Source organism: Cebus imitator, unplaced genomic scaffold (assembly GCF_001604975.1).
Source record: "Cebus imitator isolate Cc_AM_T3 unplaced genomic scaffold, Cebus_imitator-1.0 Scaffold68, whole genome shotgun sequence".
NCBI lineage: Eukaryota > Metazoa > Chordata > Mammalia > Primates > Cebidae > Cebus > Cebus imitator.
Window position 1 is genome coordinate 5,145,840 of NW_016107383.1, and position 27,005 is coordinate 5,172,844.

A 27,005-nucleotide genomic window follows, 5' to 3' on the forward strand; every position below is an offset into this window, starting at 1 on the left:
ATGTTGGCCAGAATGTTCTTAAACTCCTGACTTCAAGCAGTCTACCTGCCTCAGCCTCCCAAAGTGTTGGGACGATAGGTGTGAGCCACCACACGCAGCCTTAATTTTTTTTTTTAATGTGGTTTTATAAATATGAACTTTGAAATGTAAAAAAAAAAAAAAAAATTATGGTGTGTTTGCATGTTACTTTCTAAATGCATTATTTTAAAAGCCATTCTAATTTCCATTTTTTACAAACTGCATAAAGTTATTAACTCACAAGAGAGATCTTTAATCCACTAAGTACTTAAGTGAATGGACAAAGCTGAAAACACGTCCAAAATTGAGTTACATCAATTTGTCAGGAAATCCCCTCTGGAGATGAGGTTGTCATTGTTTTGCTATCCTGTTTTAACTAGCAAAATACTTCTGCCTTAGGATATGCTTTTTTTCATATCCTGGAATGTATTTTCCTTCCAGGAAAATATCATGAAGCTGGATGCCTAATTAAAATGCACAAGAACGGATGTTGCTGGGTGTCTGTTAGGAACTGAGCAAACGTTTCAATGTGTTATTTCTTCCAGTAACTGTGGAGGAATAGCACAGGAATGGTGTGTTAGTTTCTTAGGGCTGCCATAACAAATTACCCCAAACTTGGTGCCTTAATACAACAGACCTTTATTACCTCATACTTCTCAAGGCCACAAGTACAAAATCGAGGGGTATGTAGTAGAGAACTCTGCTCTACAGGCTGTAGGGAAGAAGCCCTCCTTGCCTTTGACAGTTTATGGTGGCTGCAAGCCCATTCTTTAGTTTGTTGTTGCATAACTCAAATTTCTGCCTCCGTCTTCAAATGGCCTTCTCCTTTCGTCTCTGTCTCCCTCTTTTGGGTGCCTCTTCTAAGAATTCTTGTCATTGGATTTAGGGCCCACCCAAATAACCTAAGATGATGTCATCTTGAGACTCTTAGCTTAATTATGTTTGCAAAGGCCATTTTGTCACATAAGGTCACATTCACAGTTTCCAGGTTAGATGTATGTGGACACATGTTTTTTGGGGCCACAATTCAATTCACAAAAAAAGGTAGAAAAATAACAAGCAGCAAATATTACTTGTTATTTACTTTAATGACATGTCATATTTGGACAAATACAAAGCTAAGCCTGGAATTCCAATATCTTGGGAAATGAAAGATGAAAGCAGTCAGAAAAAAAGTGGAATTATGAAGACAATTTTATAAACTAGACACTAATTCTTTTCTTTTTAGATTTACCATTAACCTCTTCCAATTTTATGCAATCTGTAAACTTGATTGGCTTATTGTCTATTTTAAAACAATGTTTAAGGCAAAAACAGTGTTGACTTATTGTTCTCAGTGACTTCGTCTTCTGAATAAACAAGACTGAACTCTTTAAAATGTCAGTAGAAATATTTATTGGAAGCACTATTTTTTTGCACACTAAAGATAATATACTTAACATATTTTAACCTCTTTTATGTATTCAATCATCTTTCCCATTTTAAAATTAAGTAATGTTTTATATATATATATATATATGTATGTGTATATATATATACATATAATATGTGATGCGTTCCCTGCAGCAATTTAAATTTTGATGTAATATATATTATATAGAAATATATTTATATGCCTTATTGAGTAAAAAAGGAGACAGGATATGCCAAGAAAAATTTTAAGGACTATTACTTGTTTGAAATGATTACTAGTTAATTTCTATATATAAATGCAATGATTCCATCCTCATTGTGTGACAGGGAATGTTTGAAAAGAAACAAATAAGTGAAATAGACTTAGAGTAGTCTAACCGATTTAAAGAGTACCAATTTTCTTAGAATCATAGCATTTAGAAAGAACATTAAATGTCAAGTCCAAACTCACTTTACATGCCTTGTGGCAATTGACATTACATGGTTTGCTCTATGTCACATATCTTGAGGACAGATGTAAAGTTTGAGATTCCTAACATCATTCTATTTTCACTATTTTTCTATCACTGTTAACCTGACAAATGCATCCACTTTGGACCTTTTAAGTGTTTGTGAAAATTAATGCATCCTCAATGCTTGAGAATACTCATCTTTATGGAAACCAAATAGTATTTTAAAAGCAGGATTTGGGGAAATAATTTGTATTTGATTTTTTTTTTTCATTGCTCACTTTTTCAATGGATGACCTTACTAAAACTGCTTAATTTTTTGGGCCTCAGCTACTTTGTTTGCAAAACAAAAGGACTACTGTCTAATCCACAGGACTATTTTGAGACTAAATGAGATGAACTCAAGTTGAGACTAGTTCTCAGCCTGTACATAAAGACTATTCAATCAGTGCCAATTTCCTTCCCTATACTGCTTACGAAAAGATCAGTCAGTTTCGCTATATGCTTTGTTGTGATGGACTCAATTGTCCCTCCCAGAATTTCAAATTCTGTGTTGAAATTCTGATCCCCAATTCCTCAGAGAAAATTTCTGCTGTTTAAGGCTGGGGTCCCCAACCCCCATGCCACGGACTGGTAACGGTTTGTGGCCTGTTAGGAACCAAGCTGCACAGCAGGAGGTGAGTGGTGGGTGAGCCTGTGAAGTTTCATCTCTATTTACAGCTGTTCCCCATCAGTCACTATGGTGCCTGAGTTCCACCTCCTGTGAATCAGCAGCAGGATTAGATTCTCATAGGAGTGCGAACCCTATTGTGAATTGCACGTGCAGGGATTTAGGTTGCCTGATCTTTAGGATAATATAATGCCAGATGATCTATCTCTGTCTCCCGTCACCCCCAGATGGGACCATCTAGTTGCAGTAAAACAAGCTCAATGCTCCCACCGATTCTACATTATAGTGAGTTGTATAATTATTTCATTATATATTACAATGCAAATAATAGAGAGAAGGTGTACAATAAATGTAATGTGCTTGAAGCCAATTACGGTGGCTCACATCTGCAATCCCAGCATTTAGGGAGGCCGAGGTGGGCGGATCACTTGAGGTCGGGAGTTGCAGACCAGCCTGGCCAACATGGTGAAACCCCAACTCTACTAAAAATACAAAAAATTAGCCAGGTGTAGTGGTCCACACCTGCAATCTCAGCTACTCGGTAGGCTGAGTCGCGAGAATCGCTTGAACCCAGGAGGCGGAGGTTGCAGTGAGCCAAAATCACGCAACTGTACCCCAGCCTGGGCGACAGCAAGACTCCATCTCAAAAAATGAATAAAGTAATGTGCCTGAATCATCCTGAAACTATTTCCACATCTTCCTCATAGAAAAACTGTCTTCCACCAAACTGGTTCCTCGTGCCAAAAAGGTTGGCATTGATTTTAGCCAACTGGCCACTGGTTTAAGCCACTCAGTTTATAGTGCTTTGTTACAGCAGCCTGAGGAAACTAGTGCATCTGTATTTCTTGGATTGATGGTTACTTGTAACAACATCTCTTAGGGATAGTTTTTCAGCAGTCAGTCTGCATCGGGATCTGTAAGGTCCTTCTTTTCCAATTTCTGGGAAAGCAGGTCCAAAATCCCTTTCACCTCTCTTAGTTGACATGCCTGTTCAAGAATGGAGAAGGTAAGGGGCCTCTCCAATGTACGGGATTCTGGTTCCAATCTTCCAATATCTTACTCTGCCTAGACTATTTGTACAGGTTATATGTTGGAATAGATAGAGATCCTGATATCTGTATCTATGTCTGTATCTGATCTACATACTCTACATCTAAATCTATTGAGCTTTTTATGAAACTTAATATCATAAGCTTCTACCCTTATTTTATCAAAAACTTGCTGAAAACACTGTTTTAATAAAATTGCCATGTCATACCCTCTCATACATTTCTATTTACCATAATTTGGCCACTGTTAACAGGTTGTTAGGCAATTGGTGGCCTTTCCCCTTTCTGCCACATCTCTTCAAATGAAGCTTTGCCCACATTTCAGAATGTCTCCTTGAGATAGTGTGCCAGGAAGGCTAAAAGCTGTAAACTGGGCCAAAGGTTATAAACATTTTAATATTCCTAATCCTTACTACCAAGTTGCTTCACAGAAATGCTGCTTGTTCTTTCCTTTCAAATTTAATCACAAAAGACTAACCTTGGTAGCAAGAGAGAAAAATAAGGTCATGAAGGGCATTGGAAGCATTAGTGTCCAACAGGCACAAGCAGGCAATAAATATCGCCTTATGAAAAGCTCAAAGCCATGCATAGTGTTTGCATAACATGTTGCTAGCTGAAGACCTCTCTGGTTCACAACCTTTCTGAAACTCAGTGTTTAAAGGCAATATCGTCTGTTAAATTGTCAGCTCAAGTACTCAGCAGAAGGCATCTGTCTCTTCTTTGCTCTTGGGGATGTTTCTGCCGACCTTCACACTGGAGTTCAGAGATAATTTTTAATAAACTATTGTCACTTGAAAATAAACAGTCTGGACAATGTATGGTCCATTTGAAACACTGAGAAAATAAACAATCTAGGGTATGCTTCCTTCCTGTCTTTGTAGGCCTTTTTGGAATGTGTGTTCCAAATACTTCCCTTTCTTCCCAGAAGCAGGAGGTTTTATTTAAAATAAAGCTGTTTATTTGGCATTTCTGGGCGACCCTTTTCTGAGGAACCACAGCAATGAATGGCTTTGCATCTTTTCTTGGAAGAAAACAGTTTATCCTCCTGGTACTATTTCTTTTGCAAATTCAGAGCCTGGGTCTGGATATCAATAGCCGTCCTACCGCTGAAGTCTGTGCAACACACACAATTTCACCAGGACCCAAAGGTGAGGAAAGAAAACCACAGTTTTCATGTATAACAAATATGATCTCTTCCCTCATCTCTGAACCCCCTCCTAGATTCCAATGACTTTCTCTTCTTTCCTTCCTAGTTTCTTCTCACTTTCCTTCTATTTTGGAAAATCGGGATTTTCCATATCTGGTCTGTTACTTCTTTAAAACTCTCCCTTGATGTTAGGTAAGAGGATGTTGGGAGGGGGAAACCCAGGACAGGGATCTGAGGGAACTTACCCAGGGCAGGGGGAAATTCCCTGTTACATTCTGTTCCAGGGGCAGATGCACAATCCAGGCATCAGTCTTCAGAAATCCTTTCCTCCCTTGAAAGCATCTCTATTCTTTGGCTGTTTTAATTCTCCTCCTTTCTAATACTGTTGCCGGCAAAACTGTTTAGGCAAAAGGTCAGTAAAAGAAAATTTAAATCTTAAATATATGTTTCATAAGTTAATGGGATCCTGAGTTCCAACGTAGAGGATGGAAACATTTCGTCGAGTATTGGAGATAGTATATAAATGAACATTTCTTTATTTGGAAGTATGGTCTTTGGGGCCAAATACCTTCTGTGGAAGAATGGTAGAATATTGCAAAATGTTCTCAAGTAGAGCCAAGGTCCAAATATGCTTTAAGCAACTAGTAGATACAAAATTTATTTTTTTCTGGTTTTAGCTTTTACCCTTTTGTTCTGAAACTGGTCACTGCACTGCAGATTGGTGCTCCCTTATTAGTAATTCATGCTGTTTCTCTAGGCTATAGGGTGGAAGAATTGCAACTGCTTAAAATTTTAGGTAGAAAAGAAGGTTTTTCAAAAAAAAAATTCAGAAATATGTTACCCCATGCTTGTCACTTACTTAAATGTGTATTGCTTAAAGTGCATTTTTCTTAATCACTGAATTAATTTTCCTCTAAGATTGCAATCCAAGTTTTAACCTTTGATACGATAAAATAAATGCTGTGAGGAACAATGAGACCTTAGAGCTTCCAAATAATTTCTTGGGTGAATAAATGAATAATGTGAGGGCAAACGTTCAGAAAACAAGTTTTGATTAGAAATAAAGTATTTACTTAAAACCATTACTCAACTTTCCTTAGAGTGTAGGAAACTTTAGATTATTCCTGAGGTGTCACGGGAGATGTTGAAAATTAAAGTTTTTCTTGTACCTGCAAATGGGAGACTCCATTTGAGAATAGCACTGTTTTTTTACCTAATAGAAAGCTTCTCCCTTCCCAGTTTCCGATTAGAAACCCTGTTAAGATTTCAAATAATGGAAATCTCATTAACTTTCTTCCTGAGCATGTGCAGGCATTATGAGATAATTACAAGCCAGAGTGTGACAAAATGGAGTGGGTGCTCCTGCAGAGAGAGACTTGGGAAGCAGAGCTCTAGAACTCTGGGTTCTAGAACTAAGTCTGTTATGTTCTTGGATATGATTTCCTCCTTATCATCCGAAGCCTGGAAACTGCGTCAAATGGACTCTAAATTTTATTCTTAATAATAATAATAAAAGAAATCCATGTTTCTGGAATGTACTGAGTACCTACTAAGTTCCAGACATCATGTTAGATGCTAGGGATTGGAATCTAAGATAAGTAACCTGTCCTAGCTCTTACATCTACATATTAAGCTTTGTATTAGATTACAAACTCTTGAGGTCAGCACCAGTTAATTTATCCTTTTTCTTTGCAAATTCCCTACACACCTAAATGCACCTAAAGCAACATAAGCATATTCATCACTGCCTTTCCTCTGCTCTAGACACTATGCTGGATGATATGGCTACAGCAGAAACCAAGACATGATACGTTCTCTCAAGATATGAACAGTCGGTCCGGTGTGCTGGCTCATGCGTGTAATCTCAGCACTTAGGGAGGCCAAGGCAGGTGGATCACTTGATCCCAGGTGTTTGAGAACAGCCTGGGTGAAATAAGGAGATCCCATCTTTACAAAAAATTAAAATATTTTTAAAAAATAGCTAGGTGTGGTGGTACACACCTGTAGTTCCAGCTACCTGGGAGGCTGAGGCAGGAGAACTGCTTGAGTCCAGTTGGTTGGGCCTACATGGGCCATGATCATGCCACTTCAGCCTGGGCAACAGAGACCCAATCGCAAAAAAAAAAATATATATATATATATATATATATATATATATATATATATATATAATTATATATTTTTTCTGAAAAAAATTAAATATAACTATATATATATATAGATATATATATATGCTGTCATCTTCTCCACCTTGTTCCTTCATGAATACTGTGACAACCCCTCCCTACTCCTAAACAAGCTATATATGTATATTTAGCTTTACAAAATAAAAAAAAAAAATAGTATGATGGCTAAGTAAATGTTTTAAAGGACTGGATTATGACATTTTTCAATATTTTTCCCTAAGATCAAGCTAGACGTAATACTTTTCTCCGCGGCTAACCATCTTATTACGGTATTTACTAGCACTGCAGAAGCACAGTGCTCAGAAATTTCTAGATACTATGGGAAACAGAACGTGAAAGGAATTTTCCCTAAATTCATTTGGGAGAGTGAAAACTAAATACATTATTTAGAATTGCAGAATGACATTTGTGAAAACCCAGGAATGCTAACCAATCATAGAATATATTGACCAATATACAGATATTATCTTTAAAGTCTTATTTCCCCAAACATAGTTTAGTGGAAAGAAAGACACTGGAGTCAATCTTGTCTTCAGCATGCTGTTACATCTGTTACACTTCAGTGTCTTCATTTGCAACATGAGCATTCATCTCAGACCTGTTTTAACAATTATAGGTTAATCAATGTGCACTTTAAGCTGTTGTAGACATCATCAATAAAAATTTTAACAAATTCTATTTTATCTTTTCCTTCCCTCCCTATCTAAGCCTGTTAAATAACAATTTTGAGAATAAGATCAAAACTTCTTTGTTGCAAGCCATTATTATTTTTCTTTTTATGTCTTAAACGTATTGTTTGTTACCTAGCAGGAAAATGAAATTCTCTCTCTCTCTTTCTCCCTTCTCCTCCCCTCCCCACTTTCTCCCTCCTTCCCACCGCCTTCCTCCCTCCCACTGCCTTCCCCCCTCCCACATTTTGGTGGTTTCTTTAAACAATTTATGTGAAATTCTGACCTCTAGTGGTTTTCCTTGAAAAGAACAGTGATACAATATGTATAAAATTTAAAAGAAAAATAAGAAATAGATGCAAAGGAAGCAAGAGAGAGAAAAGTTTTAAACAAAAAACGTTAAAAAATTATTTTTAAGCAATAAATGTGGATGATGCTTTACAATTTTCAAGGACCTTTAAAATCATTGTCTTGCTTAATTCCCGTAATTTCCTTCTGTGGTAGCAATTTGTTTAAACTTAGACCTAAGGAAACAATTTCAGTGGGGCGAAGGGGAGTGCCCAGGGTCTTTCAGCAGGTGGAATCTTGCAACTTGAACTTGACCCTGGACCTTCTGGCTCTAAGTTCAGCGTCATTTCATGACATCCACTAGTTTATACTAATTCTATATCAGGATTGAAAATACAATCCACCAGTCACATTTTGGTGATTAAAACAATGTACAAGGTCTAAGGTCTAAGAACATGGCATCATGCAACCTCACAACCCGGCACTGTCTTAGGTACTAAAATATGCTGAAAGTGATGGTGTGTCTCCTCCTTGATGATCAACTACATTACTTCATTAATTTGTTTGGAAATAATGTTATTTCACCCTATTGCTTATTTTGATGTTTGCTAGCTTTTTAGTAGGGCTTTTTCAATGAAATTTTTTTGTGTGTCTTTTTTTCCAACTGGCTTCTCTCAGCTTCTCTGACATCGTTTCAGAGATGTCTCTCTGAACTGTCTCTCACTTCTGCTTTTCAGTGGGCATGCTGCTCTTGGCTCTCCGTCCTGATTCGAGACCTTGGCTCGTGATGTCTCCTCTGCCTGGCCCACTCTTACCCAGATGTTCCCAAAGATAGTTTCTTCTCCTCATGGAGGTCTTAGCTGAAATACCTTCTGTGCAGCAAGGCGCTGCCTACCACCCCTGTAATCTTTGTCATAGTCCTCAAAGTATTTTATTTTCACAGGCTCACTACTAAGTGAAAATCTCTTGTGCATTGATGCATGTATAGTCAGTCCTGGAGTGCAAGCTTCCCAAATGGATGAGGATACCAGTCCTTCTTGCTGAGCATGGTTTTCTAAACCTAGAAGAGCTCCCAACATAAAGTGGGTGCTCAATACATATTTTTGATTAAATGAATTTACCCAAATTTTCCATGAAAGACCCCCAAATTTTAATTTGAGGTCTTGAGCTATTAACACAACTCTCTCAAAATATCCTCTCTAAGTATGCCCTGAAGTTCCTAAAAACTATTGCACGTGCTCCCATAAAAGGACTGCTCCTGGGGTCCATGGCCATTGTGCCTTTTCTCCAACAACCTAAGAACCTCCCTGGTAGGGGCCACTGCTATTCCCCTAATTACCACAGTGCCTCTGGTTCCCAGGTGCCCCTGTCTCTGCCTAGCCACTAACACACTGCTGCCTCCTTCACTAAGGAAGCATTTCTGATGCTCCTAAGGACACTGATTTCTGTGGGTAACCATCAAGACTCCTCCACATGTGTGGCCTGTGATGCAACCACAAGGCAGAGCAAAGCTCTTTCCCTTTCAGCATGTCACATCCAACTGGGTGGCTGAAGCAAGATTCTTAGCACACATTGAGTAGCTACAACTCACCCAGCACTGTGCGAGTGCTTTACAACCATGTTTAAATTTAATTATTTCAATGGACTTTGAGCAAAAGGTCTTTATTAGCTCAGTGGACTTTGAGAAAAAAAGACTTCATCATTCCCATTGGACAGGTAAAGAAATTGAGGTGAGAATTATAAAGTCACTAGCTCAAGGCCACGGAGCCAGAAGAGGCGAATTAACACTTAGTTCAGGTCTAGTTGTGCCCTCTATTCCAATCAACCTGATAAACCCACTAACAAGCCAGAGAGGCCCCTACACAGTGTTGATCACACCTCAGTATTTTATGAGGCTAGAAGAAATGGCTACTTTAGTCTTTACTTAAAGCCCCATTGATCCCCATGGAACTCCAGGGCACACAACTGAGTGTCAGACAATACAAGCTCTGCATGGTTGTTGTCCTCTTTGATGAGAGAGGCTATGCCATGAGTAAAGCCTTACGGCATTCACCCCATCCTCTAGGATAATTTCTTTCTCAGAAAACTGAAAAACAGACTTCTGTTTGGCCATCTGCTATTTTACTGGACATGGCTCCGAATCCCAGCAGCTGACACAACTTTACTTCCCAAGATACCTCTCAGCCCCTGGCACAAATAGGACATTTTGCGACTTCCCCAGATGGATAGGCAGATATACCCAGGAAAGTTCAAATCTTTTTCATACTCAAACTGGAAGTCTTACTACCTTGTAAGGTCACTCACAGAGATAATTTGGTTTACCTCCAGTTCTTTTCACTTTTGTGAAAACTGAGACCCAGAGAGGTAAAATAACTGGTTCTAGGTCACACAGCTGCTAATTGGTAGCAGGGCTAGAACTAGAACTCAAATTCCAGATTTTTGGAGCAGCCATTGTTCCATTCTACCATGTTACATCATTTTCCTCACCTTATATCATTCTCATTAAGCATAAAATGGTTAGTTGGTTTTACAAAAAAAACATTAGAAAAGGAGTTCCTTAAGATCAGTATATAAACATGACGCAGAACTATTCTAGCTCAGTTACCTTAATACAAGGTAAGTTGCTGATTCTTTTCTGGTGACTGTCAGAAAGGGTAAGCAACTAGGCATTTTCCCAAAACTTTATTAATTGTATCAGTTCACTAGATTCTTTCATTACGTGTTTTAATGTGTATTTTATGGATAAGAACAAACCAATATTTTTAATGATTTTTTTAACTTTTATATTTCAGTGTATCAATATTTAGAACAATTTTTAATCTCTTTTTTCCTTTAGGTAGATATCAAGAAGACATTTCGAGTTTAGGTCAGGAAGGGAAGAATAAAATTCTAGTCAATAAAAGTGTGGGTAAAGATGAGTTAGGAATTAGTACTAAATGGTAATGATAAAAAATAATTTGTTTCATTTTAATATGAATTTAATAAGCCATGTCTCTCTCCAACTCTCTTACCTAATAATTTGAATATGTATTAATCACTAGTAGACATCATAGTAATAAGCATTTGCATGAACGTGAAGCTCATGGGCTTTTATATTTATATATTATGGACTTTTATATATACGTATAGTTTAATCTGAGCTCTGCCATTTACCTAGATATATGGCCTTAAGCTTCAATGCCTTCATCTATAAAATGGCCAAAACATTGAACTTGTGGAGCTAGAGAATAGAAAGATGATAAACAGAGCCTGGCAAGGGGAGTAGGGGGACATGGGGACAATTAATGGGTACAAAAATAATAGAAAGAATGAATAAGATCTAATATTTGACAGCACAGCAGGGAAACTATAGCCAGTAATAATTTAACTGTATATTTGTAAATAACCAAAAGAGTATAATTACATTGTAGCACAAATTTTCCTGGATGTTATTTTTCACATTGTACGTCTGTACAAAAATATGTCCTACAAATATATATGCCTACCATGTACCCACAAAAATTAAAAATTTAAAAATACATTGGAGATCATATTGCGCATCTCAAATGCTTATTTTGAAAATCAAAACATGCTTAGTATATAGCTTAGCTATCATTTCTTTATTAGTCTCCACTACTGTTTGTTACCATAAACCATCTCTCTCCCCCATCCCTAACGAAAGTCTCATGGATTGTAAAGTCAGCTCCCCAAATAGAAATATACCAGGGTAAGACTACTCCTTTCTGCTACTTATCTCAGTTTTCTGCCTGTTTTCATCTTACTGCAAAGTCAACTTTTATTTGTCAAGAGCTCACAAACTTGAGACCACCTCTTCTCTTCACTGATATTGCTTCATTTCTGTAGGTCTCCAAGTGAGCCTGGTGTTCCTTATTAGTACAATCGAAGTAAGAATGCACAATACCCCTAGGGTTATCATGGGGATTACATGAGTGAAAACTGAGCCTCAGATTTCTCATTAGTAACATGAGGATGATAATAGTGTGACTTCTTCAAAGGGTTGTGATGAGGAAAAATGAGTTAGGCCATGAGTAAAGCTCTTGGTACAGCACTTGAAATAGCCTCAGGGACTCTGTAAATAAGAGCAAACCATGGGAGAGGAAAACCCAAGGGAGAATGAGATTGTTTCCTGCTTATTGTTCTTTCTTCTTCCTTTAGGAAATATTTCCTTTAGCTACTGTCTATGCCACATAGGCAGGCTATTCTATTGGCCTTGGGTCATTGATGATGACCCAGGCATGAATTCTCTCTTTCTCTCTTACTCATCTTGTTTATATTTATAGAATTCTACTTGTAGAAACTTGGTAACTCTGTTAGCATGGTTTGATTAGACTCTTCATATTTCTTCATGATATTTCAACCCATAACCAATTTGTCTGGTTTTTGTTTTTTGTTTGTTTGCTTGCTTGTTTTTGCATTGCCTATTGGATTTGCAATAATTTTATACAATTCTTTAAATTATATTTTGCAGCTTTCTCTGCTCTTTTAGAAAAGAATTGTACATATACACAGTAAAAATCTGACAGATTCATGTAAAGTAGAATCTAAATAATGTGTTTTGTTTTTGTTTTTGTTTTTGTTTTCAAATTTATTGCTATGATATTGATTTGACAGCTCTGGAAGAATAAGTTTAGGTCTTTTGTGGTCATGTGGAGATACTTGTATCTGTTAAACAAATTATATGACAGAAGTCTTTCTTTAGAATTTACGAAGGTTCATCCATTATTCTGTTTTAGCTCAACTGATACCTATAAGGATCATCACCCTTATTTTAAGGAGAAGGAAACTAAAGCATACTGTTCTTACATGTGATTTGCCCACACAGCTGTGAGAAGGTTTTCTGAGGAGAAACCCTGTGTGCATTCTACTTCCCTAACTATGAGAGAGGAACCCTAGATAATGTCATCTCAGGAATAATCAGCTGTATCTTAATAAGACAGACTAGATTTGCTGAGGACACAAAATTATTTAAATAGATAATTGTTACCTGCATTCGAGAGCTTTTAGATTTTGAGGTCATTTATTTGATGCTACCCAGGGATATGTATGTGCAAGACATAACACTGAGTATAGTCAAAATAGTTTTTGTTTTGTTTTGTTTTGAGATGGAGTCTCACTCTGTTGCCAGGCTGGAGTGTAGTGGCGCGATCTTGGCTCACTGCATGCTCCGCCTGCCGGGTACAAGTAATTCTCCTGCCTCAGCCTCCCAAGTAGCTAGAATGCCCACCACCACACCCAGCTAATTTTTGTAATTTTAGTAGAGATGGAGTTTCTCCATGTTGGCCAGGATGATCTTGATCTCTTTACCTCATGATCCACTCGCCTTGGCCTCCTGAAGTGCTGAGATTACAGGCCTGAGCCACCATGCCCATGCAAAAATAGTTTTGGTAGTGTTGTTCTGCCTGGCCTGAGATGAACCAGGATTTAGAAAAAGATTTTGCCAGTCAGAGCCAAAAGTCATCTTTCTTGCATCAGACCACAAGCTGGGTGACCAAATGACAGGACAACCGAAAGAAGGAGGTCCATATGTCCAATGGGAAGTTGAGGGATGCAGTGTGGCAGCAAGTGTGACAATATACTTCAGACAAAAATGAAAGCCCCCAAAGAAATGTGCGTGGGTCGGGGGGTACTTTGACACACCACAAAGGAAAGTCTCTGGAACCTATCTATCACTGTCACCCTCACACCATGTTTCACTTAAAGAGCAGCACTGGACAATGTCACCAATGATTTTGGGGCAAAGCCAGTGCTAGACCACAGACACAGACCAAATATTCTGAAATAAAGCTCACATCGAATGTACAAAGCCAAAAGTATGACCTGCTTTCCTCAATTGGGGCACACTTAAGATGACATTTTATTTTTCAAATTAAAATGAGCTCAAAATTTTGATTAACCTGGGTAGAGAATGATTTTTTTTCTCTCCCCATGATTTGGGAGACAATACCATGTTGGTATCATTCTACTGTGGCCTAAGGTCACCAATGTAAGGTTTTTTTGCTCCCTCTTTCTGATTCTCTAATATTTTGACTCTGAACAGATGAGTGTATGCAAGCTTTCTCAACTGCCAAGGTGTCCCAGCATCTGCCCACAGGGCTTTATTAACAAGAAGATAATCTCCTAAAATACATCACATCACTGCCTCTTCTATATCCTTTCTTGTCTTAATTTTAGGAATATAGAAAAATGATTGGGGAGTGAGAGGGTAGAGCATGGTATTCTATAGTATCAAAAAACACCACCAGTGCAACAAAGTTTTTCACTCAATTTTCCGGTTAGTAGAGACTCTGAGTCTTGGAGCAAAGGATGTCCAAGGGAGGAGGAACTAAGTGTTATCCTGCCCTCTTTGAAGTGGATAAGATTGACATTTTAATAGGGTAGAACACAGAATTGCTTTTTTGTTTGTTTGTTTTAAGCTCCAATGGCTTCAACATAAATAAAAACTCATTATATTTGTCTGCTGCATCTATCCATTTTGTGTTGCTATAATATAAAAGAATACCCTAAACTGGATAGCTTATATAGAAAAGAGGTTTATTTTGTTCATGCTTCCACGGACTCTACAAAAAGTGTGGTGCCACCATCTGCTTCTGGTGAGGGTCTCAGGAAATGTACAATCATGGCAGAAGAGCAAAAGAAAGGAGGATAGTGTCACAGTCTTTCAAACAACCAGATCTTGTGTGAACTGAGCGCGAACTCACTCATTACCACAAGGAGAGCACCAAGCCGTTCATAAGAGATCCTCCTACACAACTCAAACACATCCTACCAGGCCCCACCTCCAACAATGGGGATTACATTTCAACATGAGATTTAGAGGGGACAAATATCCAAACTATGTCCTCTGCTAACCTAATTTGCATTGTACATTGGGTTTTCTTTTTCTTCCCCATATAATTTTCATAGTTGTTTTGCAGAAGTTGTGAGATTATTTGTATCTGATCCAGTCAACCAAATGATAGTTTAAACCGGAGGAGCCAAGGGAAGTCTTTGAGTAGAACAGCATTAGATTTGCTTTTTAGACAGAAGTTGTGAGATAAATCTCTTAGCAGGGCTGAAGATAGACCAAGCCTTACTAGGGCATAAGACAAGCGCTGAATTAGAGCTGTTGAAATAGAGAGAATGGGGTGCATTAGAGAGGTATTTCAGAAGTAAAATTGGGAGATTATGATTTCCTAATTGTGTTCGAGTTGCTTGTGAATATCAATTGAAAATTCCAGCAGGCAGTTGGAAATGGATATCATAAATATTTCTTAGGCATTATTTTTCTAGAAGAGCTAATCACATAACCTATCATCTTGACAAATACAGGTTTTATATTTTGTCTTATGTAGTGATTGATGCTTATTAAAGAGGGTACTGCCATTTTTATAGATACTTGAGATGTTCATAGATTGAGATGTTGGTATACATAATAATACCATTATGCAAAGTAGTGGCAAAAACTGCAATTAATTTAGCACCAACCTAATAACTTACATCTAGTAACAATACTATTCTTTTTCCTTAAATTTGTTTCTAACTCACTTTGTACTTAAATGAATTCTACAAAGAATAGTGTACGTTACATATACAGTGTTGTGAATGTTTAGATGCCAAAAGCATAAATCTGCTCTGGGAAAACACACACACAAACTGTGCTGTTACAAATCTGCATGACAGGTTAAGGTCTCAAAGAGGCTTCCTTGTACCTCTTTCATATCTAGTGACTAGAAATTCCACATGGGCCCTCGAATGCTCCTGGCATAATGTGATAATGTAATATTCTGGAGCCCTCACTACCTTCTAAGAACCCTTCTAAGCTCTTCATGCTCATGACCACATTTACTCCTCACAACAACCCTGTGAGGGAGGCACTTCATTATTCTGACTTACTGATGAGTGAACTGAGACTTAAAGAATTTAAATGGGTTGCTAAAGTCCCCAACCCTGTCCGTGATGGAGCCTGGACTTGAACTAAGCACTTTGATCCCAGATCCTATGCTCTTAACAACTGCATTGCAATGCAGAAACATGCCACTTAGTCCTGGATTGATCGGATTTCTCTTTGTTTTTGCTTCTATGGGCCTGGCTGAGAACGCATTTTAATAATGAATGATATGTGAAGTCAGAAGGAAACCTGCTTAACAAACCTTAATGTTGCATTTTTCATTAAGTACAATGTTAGTTCCCACCTCACCAACCTACTTACTGAGACATGCAGTGACTGCAAAATAATTGCAGGCTCCAAGTAATTCTTTTTAAACCAAACAAGTCTGAAAACAAAAAGAAGATGCTTTGTAATTCAAATAGGAGAGACTGTAGGATTCTTGAAATCCTCAATTGTCTTCTTTGTTAGGTTGCACAGGAGCTAGCTGAAGGGGAAATGAAGTCCATGGGCCCCTGGAATTGATGGGGCACAATTAAGGGGTGGGCTGAGATAATATTCATGACCGTCAATGACCTGGCTTGGATCCTAGTAAGCTCCCCATAAATATTAGTGATTATCCATATTGACATTGATGTTGTTATTAGATAAATTAATTTCCTTACATATTGTGTTTCCTTGCATCTGTTTAGCATGTTAATATAGAAAAATATTCATTTTGTTTTCTTGTTGGATACTTTACCTTGTCATTTTGGGAGAAAACAATACAGATGAGTTAGAAGCCAAGTCTCCTGACTCCCGTGTCATTGATCTTTCCAAAGGCTTGCTTTGTTGGATGGCAAGAAAATACACCGCAATTTCCCTTTAGTAACCTACTCATTTGTAAGACTGTATCTAGTGTTTCATCCCACCCCACCAAACTGTTGGGCACAGATCATACCTTGTTCAAGGTAGTCCTGTATCCCAGGATGAAACACAGCTTGGTAGCTGGTAGAAATGCAATAAAAATTGGCCAATGAACAAACAAGTATGAAAATTGAGTTTCTGAACAACACTCAAGAGCAAAGTGTAGAATATCTGCTCTTATCACAAGGAACTTATACTTCAATTAAATATTTGACATTAATACAAACAGTTAAATAATATTGCATTATTTAAATAATACTCCAAGGCAACAATTAGAAGGTAGTAACAAGGAACCAGATAGTGAAGGATATAATTCCATCAGTAAATTTAGAGAAATTAGAATTTAACTTGATACAGGACTTGTGAGTAGGATTTATAAAGAGAGAAAGAGCCATAGTTCCATTGATATCATTTATTATTTATATTTTATGTTGCAAGAGTGTTTTGTGCTTATTGCAGCATGTAACATGCATAAGGATGCATAAAATGAAGATGTAAAGAAAACGCTAATGGTATCTCTTTTTACTATCACCCTTCCCTCTCTGAACCCTCTCCTACCCTGTAGCCATCACTAATAGATTGGTAGTAATACTTTTCTCTAAATTCTATTTATTCCATCTTTCTCTAAATGATGTCATACATATACAGATATAATACTCTCTAAAGGACCTTCTATATGTAACATGGAGCTCATTCAGATCCAAGAGCTTTTGCTAACTTATTATTTTTAGTATCAGTATAATGTATTTTGAATATAATTTTAATCATTGTAAAGTTACTGTAATCCTTTTATTTTTAATCACACCCATGATGATACACTTTCAGTTTGTTTAGTTTTTGTTTTTGCCACTACAAACATTCTTGTGTATCCATTTGCTCTTAAGGTTACTCTTGTAAAATAGGCTCCCTAAGGCAAATTAAGGTATGCGTGTTCTTTATTTTAATCATTATTGAGAATTATTTTCCAGAAATGTTGTAGCAATTTACATAGCCAAGAACAATAAATGACAACATTTAGTTCTCTGCGTTTAAAGCATCTTTGGATGTGAATCTGATGATGAAATATGATATAGATTTATACACATACATATACGCCTATATTCTCTAATGGTCTGGACATTTTCATCTATTATTTATTGCTTAAATTTTTAGATCTTTTTATTTCATTTATTTCCTTTTTTGCAAAGCAATTTTCAAATGCTCTTTGCATATTAAGAATATTAATAATTTCTTTTCTTAGTGTTTGATTCTTTCCCTTGTTTATCATGTTTATAAACCTTGCATATTTATGTGAAATATTTTACCATATGAAAACTTTGAATTTCTCATGTTATATATGTCTGTCTTTCCTTTTATGACTTTTAGGTTCTTCTCTAAACAGGCTAATTGCAAATTAAAAAAATAATTATTTTTCTTTTTTTTCCCATTTATTTATTTTATTGCATTTTAGGTTTTGGGGTACATGTGAAGAACATGCAAGATTGTTGCATAGGTACACACGTGGCAGTGTGATTTGCTGCCTTCCTCCCCATCACCTACATCTGGCATCTCTTCCCTTGCTATCTCTCCCCAGGTCCCCCCCCCCACCGTCCCTCCCCTATTTCCCCCCAACTGACCCCAGTGTGTAGTGCTCCCCTCCCTGTGTCCATGTGTTCTCATTGTTCAACACCCGCCTATAAGTGAGAACATGTGGTGTTTGATCTTCTGCTCTTCTGTCAGTTTGCTGAGAATGATGGCTTCCAGGTTCATCCATGTCCCTACAAAGGACACAAACTCATCGTTTTTGATGGCTGCATAATATTCCATGGCTTATATGTGCCACATTTTCCCTATCCAGTCTATCGTCGATGGGCATTTGGGTTGGTTCCAGGTCTTTGCTATTGTAAACAGTGCTGCAATGAATGTTCGTGTGCATGTGTCCTTATAGTAGAACGATTTGTAATCCTCTGGATATATACCCAGTAATGGGATTGCTGGGTCAAATGGAATTTCTACTTCTAGGTCCTCGAGGAATCGCCACACTGTCCTCCACAATGGTTGAACTAATTTACACTCCCACCAACAGTGTAAAAGTGTTCCTATTTCTCCACATCCTCTCCAGCATCTGCTGTCTCCAGATTTTTTAATGATTGCCATTCTAACTGGCGTGAGATGGTATCTCAATGTAGTTTTGATTTGCATTTCTCTGATGACCAGTGATGATGGCATTTTTTCATATGTTTGTTGGCCTCATGTATGTCTTCTTTTGTAAAGTGTCTGTTCATATCCTTTGCCCACTTTTGAATGGGCTTGTTAGTTTTTTTCTTGCAAATCTGTTTTAGTTCTTTGTAAATTCTGGATATCAGCCCTTTGTCAGATGGGTAAGCTGCAAAAATTTTTTCCCATTCTGTTGGTTGCCAATTCGCTCTAATGACTGTTTCTTTTGCTGTGCAGAAGCTGTGGAGTTTGATTAGGTCCCATTTGTCTATGTTGGCTTTTGTCGCCAATGCTTTTGGTGTTTTGGTCATGAAGTCCTTGCCTACACCTGTTTCCTGAATGGTTTTGCCTAGATTTTCTTCTAGGGTTTTTATGGTGTTTTTCAATAGAGGTAGGAACTAAAACATTTCGATGAACAATGAATAGACAGGTTGGACAGGAATAGAAGGTTATACAGCAGAGAAACTCCTGGGCACATAAATTAAATGAGTCATTTATCAGAATGTCAGAAAATAATGTAGGAAGTTTCCACTGATGCCAGCCTGTGACGGTTCACATACTAATTAATTTGAAGTGGCCTATAAACACAGAAGAATTATTGAAACATTTTGAATTGAGCAGTAATATGATGAAAATATGATTTAATAAAGATTAATTTGCAAGATAGTTGGGAAAAGTGAAGTTCAGATTCCAGGAAACCAATATTTCAACAACTATTTATTGAACAGACACTATTCTAGGCACTTGAGATACATCAATGAAAACCTTTAGGAATCACTTGTAAGGAACAGGGTTGCAGCACAAAGACTGGAAGACATAAAATAATGGCAGTAGGGATGGGGGGAAAAGGAGAGAGTGAACATAAGGTGATTAAGAATCAAGATGAGAGTAAGGAAGCTGATTCGGGTACTGAGCCTTGGAAATTAGAGCATGACTGTAATATTGAGAGACAAAGGTAAATTAGAGGAAGAAACAAGAATCCAGGGTAGACGGAAGCAGTAGAGGCAGTGATGTGTGTATTTGCCTCCTGGGCTGCCTTATGAGATTATAGGCCATCAGCACAGGCCTCCCAGCAGACTGAAGTCAATTCATTAATCAGCCATTATTGAGAAAGACATTTCAATCAATTACAGAATTTTTTGACTGTATTGTCATTAAGCTCACATTTATCTACCTTGTCTTTAGGAATGTTACTCCGTTTATTTTGAAAACAATTATTGAGCAATCACCTATTTACTGCTTCTCAGACTCTGTGCCAAGTGCTAGGAATATAAAGTTAAGAGTCTATCATCTCTGACCTGTCTCATCACCTATGACACAATGTGATGGGATTACCCTCAAGGGAGTTAATTTAGTTCTGACTGTTGAAGAGGGAGATGGAGACAGGAAAGTCTGTACTGAGAAGACTCCCTGGGAGAGGAGATAACACGTGATCTGAACTGACAAGGTATGCAGAGTTCAACAGAAGTCAAAAATTCCATAGGCAAAGACATTTTTGCACCAGCCTGCCCTCATATAAGGGTAAATTTGTATTCTAGTTTATTTTCTTTGCATACCTTATGACGTAAGTTTATTCTGGTGGAGATCATTCCAAAGAATCCTATTTACTTCTTTCTGACAAAGAATAGTGGAGAGTTTTAAGTGTGGGTAGATAGGGTTAGGTGTTTTCTCCTTTGTGCTCCCATAGCAGTGACTCTCCACATTAATCGTAGTAATTATCTGCATTTTTGTTCATCTTCTCCTGAGGCTTTGACCACTTCCTGGAAGGAAACTTATTCTCCTAATCATTGTCAGGTATTTGTATTAGTAAAGAAACTTGTGTCTGCAAGTGAAAGAAGTCAACACAAACCAAACTTAACGCTGGTCAACCAAACACACGAAGAGAAGGGGAAAATATAGACTCATGTAACAGGAATGGATTCAAGCCGAGTTAGGTCCAGCTGCTTGAGTCAGCTGTTCTGGGCTGAGTCTTCACATTGTTCTGCTTTTCCCTCTGCTGACTATAAAGTGGATTCTCTCTTCATGATATCAAAATAGATTTGAATTCTTCAATGATAGTCTATCCTTTCTGAGACTCCTGCAGAAAGAGCAAGTCTCCATTTTTGAAAGTTCTAAATAAAATCTTTCAAATGAGACTGTGGGCTTTTACTGGGTCACATGTGAATTGCTGAATGAATTCCTATGGATACAGCCTAAACCATATGGTTTGAGAATGAGTAAGTGTGATTTCCTACAGAAAACTGTGGAGCTGTTACCTGAAGCACAGGGAGTGGATACCAAGAAAATGAAAGGAAAAAATGCTCTCTATGCATGCAATATTTATGGATCAATGAGAGCACATTCCATGCTAGCAGCTCTTTGATGAATTTTACCATCCATAATCTTACTTAATCTTTAGGTAACTCCATGAGAAAAGGGTCATCATCCCCACTTTCCAGGGTAGGAAACTAAAGCAGGAAGGTTAATTATTTAGCATAAGATTTAATGTAAGTTTAAATAATTTATCAAATAATTTGACAAATTACTTAATAAAACTATTAAAATTAAATTATTAGATTAAATTATCTATTGCATTAAAATATAAGTATAAATTATTTAGTATAAGATTAAAGAGCTGTTATATAGTAAATTCAGGAGGTGAGCCCCATCACAAGCTTGATTTTACATCTTCCTTCAGTTTTCACTAAAGCAAGTTGCCAAGATCAAACAACCCAGGACCCACACTGAAGGCAAGGGCACAACTTGTTTATTTCATTTCTGCCAACAGCCTGCTTGACCACCAGGCTGGGATGCAGTCACATGGATCAAAGAATAATAACTAATTTTATTTCACCCTCAAGATCTCCATCAGAACCACCAGGGAGCAGTAGATGACTAAGTCACTCACCCAGCTGCCTCCAGTTAGACACTTGCTTGAAAACGAATGGGAAAGCTTATAGAAGGGGAAGAAGGAAGGGGAGAAAGAATAATGTCACCAATAATTCACATCTGCGTGGCTTTCTGATTCTCAAAGGCCTTCACATACATGCTTTTTTTTGATCTTGCCTTTTCAGGAGCAGGACATGCATCATTAGTCCCATTGTACAGAAAAGCAATCTAAGACCCAGAAATGCTAAGGCAGGAATTTGTTCTAAATCATCCAGCTTGTTCGGAACATGAGCTTGGAAGACAAATGCCCCTGGTTTGAATCCTGGGTTTACCACTTATGAGCTATGTGACCCTGGATGTTACTTAACCTCTCTGTGACCCCATTTCCTCTTCTGTAAAATGGAGCGAAGGATAGTATCCATCTCAAAGTTTGCTGTGGGGATCAAATGATAGATTGCATGTCAAGGGCTAAGAACATTTTTGGCACAGAGTATTCGATAAACACTATTATTATATTTGTAGAATGTCTTATGGTTCACACAAAGTATACTCAGTTCAACTACATTTATTAAACGCCAGAGCCGGGCACCGTCCTAAATTCTGGAGCTGCCAGAATAAGTCACTTATAATCCCACAATGCTTTCGGTCACAGGGAGAGGTATGAAATAAGTGGAGATATACTGATACATTTGGTATAAAGTGATATTTTTAGGCAATAAAGATAATTAGAAGGAGAATTTAGCCCAGTCTGGGAGTGTTAGAAAGGGCTTCCTGAAGGAAAATACTTTTCTAGCTTTACCCTTGCTAAAAATCCTCTGGAAAAAAAAAAGTGTGATTTTTGTCTATTCTATGAATACATGAAAAAAAGCTCAGAAAAGTTAAAAGACTTCCCAGAGTCCCTCAGTGAATGGCAAAGTGGTGTCTCAGTTATGCTACCCTATCCCCAAGGATACGTTTCCTGTGAATAAAGTCATTAAGTAATAAGCTGGGTTTTTTATTTCTCCCACTATCTTTCTTGTTTAAAAGGAAAAAGAAACTATCATTTTTTCTGCAGTTCCCCTTTTCTCCATGAAAAATTTGGCAGAGTGCCAAGTTCTGTAAAATTCACGGTCTGCTAAGAGTCACAGAACCTAGGCCAAAAGGGACAGCTGTATATCACAAGGAATCTAGAGGGATAGAAACGTATATGTTGTTGAATCCTCATTTGACTCCTAACAAGCTCTGACAACAGGCAAACAACCACATAGTTTCATTTTTTTTTTCATTCATAAAATGGAGCAATAAGTTTCCATCTCCTAGAATTGATATAATGACTACATATCAAGTTCTTAGCTTGTGCTTGGCAGACATAATTGCTCAATAGACACTCGCCGTTAACTTTAGCTAGAAAAATGCCATCTACAGGAGGATCACTTGAGTCCAGCAGGTTGAGGCTGTAATAAGCTGTGTTCATATCACTGCACTCCAGTCTGGATGACAGAGAAAGACACTGAGAGAAAGGGAGAAGAAAAGAAAGGGAGGAAGGGAAGGAAGGGAGGAAGGGAGGGAAAGGAAGGAAGGAGGGAGGTAAGGAAGGAAGGAAAGAAGGAAGGAAGGAGTGAGGGAAGGAAGGAAGGAGGGAAAGAAGGAAAGGAAGGGAGGAAGGGAGGGAAAGGAAGGAAGGAGGGAGGTAAGGAAGGAAGGAAAGAAGGAAGGAAGGAGTGAGGGAAGGAAGGAAGGAGGGAAAGAAGGAAAGGAAGGGAGGAAGGGAGGGAGGGAGGGTGGGAAAAGCAGGAAGGCAAGAAGGCAGGGAGGAGGGTAGAAGGGAGGGAGGGAGGGGAAGGAAGGAAAGGAAAGAAGGAGGGAAGGACGGGAGGGAGGAGAGAAAAGGAAGGAAGAAAGGGAGGGAAGGAAGGAGGGAAAGGCAGGAAGGCAGGCAGGAAGGAAGGAAGTCATCCATCTAGTTCACCCAATTCTCCTCTCTGGTCTGAACATAGATATCACCTGTGCATTCTATTTTGCCATCCTAGGAAGCATCTATAGCTTCCCTTGTAAAGTATTCCAATGTTTGATCAATATCACACCTGGAAATCCAACTCTTCCATATATTATGCCTGCTTTCATTTAAAATTTCAACATTCTGCACTCAGAAAAAATAAAAGGAAAAATTTTCTGGTAGTGCTTAAGTGAATTAACATCACAACTTTCTCTCACTCAAATCGTCTAATCCCAAGAACTTCAATTTTTGTCTTTAGAAGGTTTTGTTTCTCCTCTCCTCTGCTGATGGACAGGGCTCTTTCACGCCCTGAGATTGCTGTAGTGATAATGCAGGTATCTGGGCAGAATATAGTGTGTGTTGTGCACTTTGTTTTCAAAGCACATCTACATGCTCACCTTGTTCATCCTAAATCAACTTAGTGAGATGTGGAGAGCAGATTTTATCCCCACATTTAGGAAAGGAAGCATAAAGGAAAGAAAAAAAACAACCATCATTGCCGAGCACTGATTGTATCTCAGGCATTCTGTGTCTATTGTCTCATTTGAACTTCTTAAAAGCCCACTCCAGTAGATATTATTAGATCAATTTGCTGGAGAGAAAAGCAAGACAGAGAGGGAAGTTTTGCACTCAGATTTCTCCAGATAGTAAGTGGTGGAACTGAGGCTTCAGTCAAATCTGCACTAGTCCAGAGTCAATAAACTCAACCACTGGCCTATTGAAGATTTGTTCAACCCATCAGTGACTAACATGGTATTAAAATCCAAGACTCCTGATTTTCAGTCTGGGCATTGTTCGTTAAACCATTCATTCAATCCTTAATTCTTCAAGGTCTGGAGCTACACTTGCCTATGATTAAGAGAGCTGCTACTCACAGAAAACTGCTTTGCGGCTTCCCCATTCCTAGCTTCCTAGGTCATGCCTACAATTTTGGGGTTCCCAAGCATGCAGTCAGAGAGTAATAAGTTATGCATGTGTGTGTATGTGTATATATACATTTTATGTCTATTGTCCATCCAGAATTTGCTGGATTCTACAACAAAAATAAAGATTTGTCAGGCCAAACATCTCAATTCAGCAACAAAAATACTTCTTCACACATATAGTTGAATGTGGAGAAAAATAAAACATAAAATATTCTGGAAATTTCTTCCTTTCACCTGAGTGTCAAGTCCATGGGAACATACAAGTCCATACTCCTAGCCGGGTTGTGAGGCAAGTGCTGAGCTGACGGAAGGATTGTAACCATGTCCACCTTACCCTGGCAGAATGTGCTCATATTACTGTTTGGTATGCTTCACTTTCATTTTCTGTTTCAAAAGGAGATGATGGTGAAAAAGGAGATCCAGGAGAAGAGGGAACACATGGAAAAGTGGGACCCATGGGGCCAAAAGGTAACTAAAATGATATGAAACTGACATGTTAATATCATAATTGCTCTTCTCTCTCTCTCCTGGCTCTTGCCCTGGAAATTAACAGCTTTCAAAATGCCCTCTGCCCCAGTGATGCCTGAAATATATTTCACACATGAATTAAGTCGCCATCTGAGTGCCCCTCTGAGATTACCTGTCAACAAGACTGACAAGTTTCTCAAGTTGCGTTCTTAGGACTGGCTGGGGTGGTACACTGGGAGCCCCAGGGAAAAGCAGTCTTTGAGAATATTTAAGAAACGATGAGCTATAGAGCTATGTTCGCAGTTGTGTCTTCCTTCTGAAGCCAATGCTAAGCAGTATTTTTTTAGCTGGCATAGAGCTTAAGGAGGAAGATAAAAAGAAAAAGAGCTACCTGATTGATTGACCTACTCACCTTTCCCCAAGATCTCTTTATTTCTTTAATTCTCTCCTTTTTTAACACAAAAGAATAATACAGTGGAAAAATGGTGGGAGTATGGGAGGAGAGGGATCAAAGATGAAGAGAGTAACACAGAGGTAATTAGGAAGTGTCTTCACTCACAAAGCCGGGCATCAGCCTCACCAAAATATAACTTCTGGTTTATGATGGGTATGTGTGCACCTTCTGAACACTTGAAATATTTCTCACCCACTACTGCAACAGGACTCCCCTAGACCACTTATTTTAAAATCTTGAATAATTGAAAAGGAAGAGAGACTCACAGACCTGTGAGATCTCAATTTGGAAAATGCTGACTTAACCCTGTTTATAAACGTATGTCAATTACAAAAACATTCTTATAAAATAAAGATTTTTAATTGGCAAATTTTTTTAGATTTTTATAAAAAGAAATAATGTTAGAAGAACTCAGTGATTCCTGACCACAGTTTTTTGGATGAAAATTCAGCAGGACCATGTCTGATGCTTCTTTGATCATTAGGTTTTATGACTGCATGTTCTCTGCCCTGTTTTTAAGTGGCACGATTGTCAAATCTTGTTTTAAAAGAGAGAAGAAACAGAATTCCAGAAGGAAAACAAAATGGAGCTTGAGGAGAACGAAACCAGAATCGGGTCAAGAATACTTTCACCCGGCCCTTCTCTAACCTTTCTTTTAAACATCCACTGCCATAGTCATTCTAGAAATACTACATCAGCAAGTATTTTAATATCATCATGTCCATAGTATATATTCATACTCTCACATTTTAATTTTAATACATACATTATAACTCTGTTAAAATAGATAATATAGCATGGGCTACTTATTACATATCACAGGTAGAATACACTTTTTGATATTTCTTTCAAGTGAATATCACGTTAGCCACATTTGAAGGGAAGATAAAACTTTACGATAAATATATGACATGCTTGCTTTTCAGGAATTAAAGGAGAACGGGGTGATATAGGAGATCAGGGCAATATTGGCAAGACTGGACCCATTGGCAAGAAGGGTAAGTTGCATCTTACTGTTCTCCAGTAGCAATTCAAAGCAAATTGAGGCAGTGGCTCACACCCATAATCCCAACACTGGGAAACCAAGGTGGGATGATACCTTGAAGCCAGGAATTCAAAACCAGCCTGGAGAATACAGCAAGACCCAGTACCTACAAAAATAAATTTCTTTATTAATTAGCTGGGCATGGTGGCACACACCTATAGTCCCAGCTATGTAGGAAGCTGAGGTGTGAGAATCATCTGAGCCCAGAAGTTGGGGTCTGCAGTGAGCCGTGATCACACCACTGCATTCCAGCCTGGGTGACAGAGTAAGACCCTGTCTCTAAAATAAATAATAAATAAAGCAAATTGAGGATACCTTTAATTGTTTTAAGATTTTATGTCATGAAAATATCTCCTTTTTCTTCTTTTAAAATATGCATTCTCTTGGTCTTTATAGTTTGGCTCTTTCTTCCATA

The 27,005-nt window shown here is 38.0% G+C and overlaps 1 protein-coding gene and 1 long non-coding RNA gene across 3 annotated transcripts in view; one reads left to right on the forward strand and one right to left on the reverse strand.

Annotated features, from left to right (window-relative positions):
- Window positions 1-269: 269 nt before the first annotated feature.
- Window positions 270-6,100, reverse strand: LOC119471641. The gene is made up of 2 exons (XR_005200702.1): window positions 4,992-6,100; window positions 270-566 (listed from the first exon to the last, which is right to left on the reverse strand). It is a non-coding gene; the product is annotated as an uncharacterized LOC119471641 (long non-coding RNA).
- The window catches only part of COLEC10 (collectin subfamily member 10), a 41,334-nt gene continuing 18,814 nt past the window's right edge, over window positions 4,486-27,005 (forward strand). For both annotated transcript variants that reach the window (XM_017530690.2, XM_017530691.2), the window contains exons 1-3: window positions 4,486-4,747; window positions 25,020-25,091; window positions 26,472-26,543. In XM_017530690.2, the coding sequence (XP_017386179.1) occupies window positions 4,600-4,747; window positions 25,020-25,091; window positions 26,472-26,543 (292 nt within the window). In that variant the 5' untranslated portion in view covers window positions 4,486-4,599. The remainder of the gene's footprint in view (window positions 4,748-25,019; window positions 25,092-26,471; window positions 26,544-27,005) is intronic.